The 5,440-nt window shown below is 45.0% G+C and overlaps 1 protein-coding gene across 2 annotated transcripts; it reads left to right on the top strand.

The window, feature by feature from the left end:
• Positions 1–274: 274 nt before the first annotated feature.
• LOC120042822 (talin rod domain-containing protein 1-like) lies at positions 275–5,083 on the top strand. Of its 2 annotated transcripts, XR_005476244.1 has the most exons (2): positions 275–3,367; positions 5,034–5,083. XR_005476244.1 is itself a non-coding variant. In XM_038987632.1 (1 exon), the coding sequence occupies exon 1, from the start codon at positions 2,218–2,220 to the stop codon at positions 3,280–3,282; it is 1,065 nt and encodes a 354-aa protein (XP_038843560.1). In that variant the 5' UTR covers positions 275–2,217; the 3' UTR covers positions 3,283–3,998. The 2 variants fall into 2 exon arrangements, 1 of the variants encoding a protein (XP_038843560.1); XM_038987632.1 differs by lacking the exon at positions 5,034–5,083 and having other exon boundaries at positions 275–3,998.
• Positions 5,084–5,440: the final 357 nt, after the last annotated feature.

Here is a 5,440-nt window from a genome sequence, read left to right as displayed (position 1 = left end):
CCCCACTACAACAACAAAAATACTTAAATACATGTAATGTCTATTTGAAATACTGTAGAATTCCATTCTTTCCTATGGAGGACCGTACTGGGGAGTGCCAATATGGCCGAGTAGAGCCTTCAAAGCCTCTCAATGGCCTATACATAGCATCAGCGATCCAGGGTTTATATACATCATTGGTTATTATAAATAGCTCAATCTCACCAAGTGGAAACGTAGCCTATGCTTCGTGAAGCGCGGAAACACGAAACACATAATTAAAGTCCAAATGAGCGCACAGCAAAGACGCTACTCATTCTAGTAGAATCCAACAGCTGTGTTATAGCAGTCAATATGAGCAGTGTAAAATAAGTTTGTATTTGTATAAGTAAGAACGGAGCGGTCCCGGAGTATCACACGTTTTGATTGATTTTGAGAAGGGAAATTAAGGTAACCAAATAAATGAAATACAGGGCGGACTGTCGGTCATTTTGGAGAACTGCGTTTTGGGTGTAACTTTGCCCTTATACCGGTAGTCGAATGCACCCACGTCGGGGCCTCGGGAAGAGCTGGCTCATGGCAGAGGGAGCAGTCTGCCCTAAAATCCGGACCATAAAACTCACCAGGAAAGCCAACAACTATCCGGGACAACTGTGGAATCATATTGGACCATTTGATGAACGCGCGCCCGGCTTTTTTGCTCTATATTGACGAGCCAGATTGACCTTAAACACAGTTTTAAAGTTACATATTATTTCAGCGGAAGCCTATCATTTTTTTGCCTCGCTGCCTGCGTTGCTACTTCGCTACAATCAAGCCGTTTTAGTGCGACCACACCCTCTCTGCTTCCTGATACTAGGCAATACAGAATATGTAGCGGGAGAGAGCACAACTGACTTTCAGTTTGGAATCCCCACCACTCATTTTTCAATGAAGTCTTGTGGTCGACCGACATGTTAGTTGTGAAAGATTGTTTCAGACGTGTTCAGGAGTTTAGGCCATCATTTAAACAGGGACACGACTGCTATGGATATCAAAACCGAAACCCGACACAGGATATTCCGGACAAGACATCCACGCCCTGCGTTTTGCTAAGAAGTGCTTATGGACAATAGATATGCCTATGGAATCGAACCTGCCGGACGAACAAGTGTCTATCACGGGACTGTGTATGAAAAAGAAGAGGTTGAAAGTCGCGGGAGGGTCAGTGCTATTGGCCTGTTGCGTTTTTGGAGCCTTCTGTTTGGAAAGACTCATGTAATGATGATGCAGGAAAGGCAGAGGGAGCGAGGAGTGGTCGAACGGAACTGTCTGGGTGGTGCTCTCCTTGTAACTGGAATGAGCCAGCCTCCCGGTCAAACTAGGGTGGTCAAATTTAGTGGGAACTCTTCAACGGACAATACGGTTCACATACACCCTGCCTTCAAGCAAGCAGGTATTTTAAAATCCTATCGTGTTCTCGAGTAAATTTAATCAGAAAAAAGGACACGTCTTAAAATTGTAGTTTCAGTTCAAATATTATCAGATCGATAATATTTTTTAGATTTGATTAAATTCATAACTTTTAATATTATCTATGTACAGTCTGCACTTAGCCTGAAGTACAGGCACCTTGGTGGCACTGCAGTTTAGTGTGAGTTTATTACAATAACCTGTGAATTCTTCTGTTTTGCGAAACCCTGGGAAGACAATAGATATTAGCAGGTGGATGAAGTTTTTTTCCAGGGCATTTTATTTAATATGTAAACATTATAAACACTGAGTAAATGAAAAGTTATAATTTGAAGGGATTCTCGTCACAAAAAAATGTAAAGGAAGGAACTCTCATTGAAGAGTAAGTGTTTAGAAAAGTTCATTTTATAGATCATAGCTCAAAACCAAGTTACTAATTTAACCCCAACAGAATTCCTCTCCGTACTTTGTATGAGAATAATGAGCTGGAGTACCATGACTTACAACTTCTAGTTTGATCTCAGCAAATGTTTACTTTGAGAATACAATGCCCTGTGCTTCTTTGCAATCTCACATTGACACATACAGTGGACTACATGTACTCTGAAGGACTATAAGGAATATTCTCTGGCCAGTTCAAACTCACAGTTTTACACTTATAGGGGTGTGTGTTATCGTTAATAACAATGTCTTAAACTACGCTTTCTGACCATGGAGTGTGTGACGACGTAAAACACGTTTCTCATTGAAACCCCCCCACAAATCGAGCAGCTTGACCCCCCTACTATGGCTAGTAGTGGCTCAGGGAGGTCAGCTAGCGAGGGTTCCAGCAGCACACAGAGCAGCAGCTTGCAGCAGAGGAAGAAGCTCTCGTCCATCTGTGACACGTGTAAGGGCAAGATGCAGCTGGTTGCCGACCTCCTCCTGCTCTGTAGCGAGACACGGCCCGTGGTCACCGCGGATGGCGTGGCGGTGGCCGAGACCTTCGAGCAGTGCCGCGACACGGTCATCGCCCGCACCAAGGAACTCTCCATCCTCACCCACGACATCCAGTCGCAGCTCAACATGGGCCGCTTCGTCGAGGTGGGAGACCGCTTACTAGAGATGGGGGACTTGGTGGTGTCGTTGACCGAGTGTTCGGCGCAGGCTGCATACCTAGCGGCGGTGGAGACCTCGGGTTCTCAGCCGTGTCTGCCAGGGCTGGTGGACCGCTACAAAGTGACACGGTGCCGCCACGAGGTGGAGCAGAGCTGCAGCATCCTCAGGGTCACGCCGCTGCCGGACCTCACGCCCCAGCTACTACTGGAGCTATCTCAGAACATCTCCTGCAACCTCAAGACCCTGACAGATGCCTCGGGCCTGGCCAGCGAGAGGTCCAAGGACCGCTTCGCCAAAGAACAGTTCAAGCTCAGCGTCAAGAGCATTAGCACGAGTGGCACGGCCCTCTTGGCCTGCGTCCGGGAAGTCAAGACGCAGCCCAGCGAGCTGACGCGCAACCGCTGCGTCCTGTTCAGCGTGGCGCTGGTCCAAGCGGTAAACGCATTGGTCGGGTTTGCCACGGAACCGCAGTTTTTAGGCCGGGCGGCGAGCGTGTCACCCGAGGGGAAGGGTGTGCAGACGGCAGTTCTGGGCGGCGCCATGAGCGTGGTGTCAGCGTGCGTCCTTCTCACTCAGGGCCTCCGGGACGTCTCCCAGCATCCAGAGAGCAGCACCAAGATGGCGGACTACAGGGAGCGCCTGCGCAACTCGGCCTGCGCGGTGTCGGACGGCTGCACGCTGCTCTCACAGGCGCTACGGGAGAGGTCTTCACCCAGGACTCTACCGCCAGTCAATTCCCATTCTGTGAATTAGTTTAATAAAGAAATATAAATGAACCCATTCTAGAAGTGATCGTGGATGACAAAATCCCATTTCTATCTCCTTGTTTTGGCATACCAAAGAGACTCGCTCGGATTGGCCCTGTTCGTTTAGGGTCGGGAGGTTGAGTGAGAGCAGAGAGAGAACACAAAGGAAGGAGTCTGGATCTGGTTCTACGGATGAGATAGGTGTGCTGTGTTTGGACTTTTACTGAGCTTAAAGTAACAACATCGGAAAACAAGGTTTTGGTTGCGCTGGATGTGACCAGAACCTCACCATAAGAAACTGACAACTTAAACTCAGTCTTCAATCTACACACACCTGTTGGCCTTCTCTTTGCCAAAAACAAACATACAATGACCTTAAAACCTGATAAAGTTTACCTCAGTTTTCAGCTATGGTGAAAACGCCAGATATGAAATGATGGATGTAGCCTGCCGTGTGTGTGTGACCTATGACCTATGGACCCCCAGGTGACCTTTAGTAGAAGTACATGTGCTCTAGTGAGAGTAGGAAGTAAGAAGAAGAGTGTCGCTTGTGTTTTTCAATGTGTGAAATTCTTAAAATGGGTAAAAGCTGCTGTGAGTGTGTGCCATAGGTTTTACACTATCTACCAGACTTACCATAGTATTGTTAATGTGTTGTTTTTTTTGATCATGCATGTATAAATTAGTATTTATTTCAACTATTAAAAAGGTTGTTTCTCATAAGCGCTGCTCTCAGATCAGTCTTTGTGTCAGCATACCGTTAATATAAATGACTCTGTGTTATAACATCCACTACTTCACTATGTGATGTAGACAGTCAAATTTAACCCTAAATGCTCCACAAATCACTTATAAACTATGTTTATATTGTATAAAGGGTGGCTTAAGGGTTTGCCACATTTGGCAAAGCACTAGATGTGAGGGCTCAGTTATATCACCCTGGTATTGTATGACATTTGCTTGTACATTATTTATGAGCTCTCCATGTAGACCTCTTAATGGTTTATGAAGGCTTCATTTACCCTCACAAGATGGACCTTGTTTAAAACGTGACCATAAAGACAGTGTGTAGCTACCATGATTTAATAAGGTGAAACACAGTAGTTAGAAGACTGACTCTCTCTCTCTGTGTCGATCTCTCTCATGTGTTTGAAATATTGTGATGATTGATTGATAGCTAGATTTGATCATCATGATTTGTTCTGAAATCTGATTTGATATGATGAAAGAATATGGGGTCATTAACATGATGTATATGTTGTCTGTAGTAACATGAAGGAACAGGTCCTAGTGGGGCTGTTACAGATGATGATTAATAACAGTCTTTATTGCCTGAATGAAAACACACACTCTACTCTGACGGAAATTAGCCATGTAAATTAATTCAGGTTGCCATGTCAGCCAGATATTGTAATTATATCACATAGCCTTTAACACAGGGTTTCAAAGTACAGTACAGTAGTTTGTTGTGGTTTGTTTCATTCACTATGAGGTGGTGTAGGCCCGGGCCTGTATTCATAAAGCCTCTCAGGGTAGGAGTGCTGATCTAGAATCAGTTTAGTTTCATTCACTATGATCTAGAATCAGTTTTACATCATCATGAGTAAGATTAAATGGAAAGAGGGGACCTGATCCTAGATGAGCACTCTACCCTGCTGCTTTATGAATACTGGTCCTGATACTGAACAATGATAACTGACCAGTCATAGACTGAACAATTATGCAAGACAGAGTCACGGTCCTGCTAGTATCACTTGGTGTAACGATCGTCGTCATATTCCTCCTCCTCGGATGAGGAGGAGCATGGATCAGACCAACACGCAGCGAGGTATGTAGACATAATGAATTTATTAGACACAACGAACACTGACACGAACTATACTTGAATATTTACAAAATAACAAACAAACAACGTAGACTGACCTGAACATGCAAACTACATATAACGAAGCACGCATGAACAGGAAAGAACGAACGAACGAGACGAGACAGTACCGTGTGGTGCAATAAACACAGACACAGCGACAATCACCCACAAACAAACAGTGTGAAAACACCTACCTTAATATGGCTCTCAATCAGAGGAAATGAAAACCACCTGCCTCTAATTGAGAGCCATATCAGGTCACCCTAAACCAACATAGAAACAGAAAACATAGACTGCC

Source organism: Salvelinus namaycush, unplaced genomic scaffold (assembly GCF_016432855.1).
Source record: "Salvelinus namaycush isolate Seneca unplaced genomic scaffold, SaNama_1.0 Scaffold79, whole genome shotgun sequence".
Taxonomy (NCBI): Eukaryota; Metazoa; Chordata; class Actinopteri; order Salmoniformes; family Salmonidae; genus Salvelinus; species Salvelinus namaycush.
Note: the sequence above shows the minus strand (reverse complement) of the source record. Positions and strands in the feature narration are given on the sequence as shown.

What these genes read in the sequence shown, in the direction of transcription:
- LOC120042822 (XM_038987632.1), top strand. Translation starts at nt 2,218, where the DNA reads ATGGCTAGTAGTGGCTCAGGGAGGTCAGCTAGCGAGGGTTCCAGCAGC.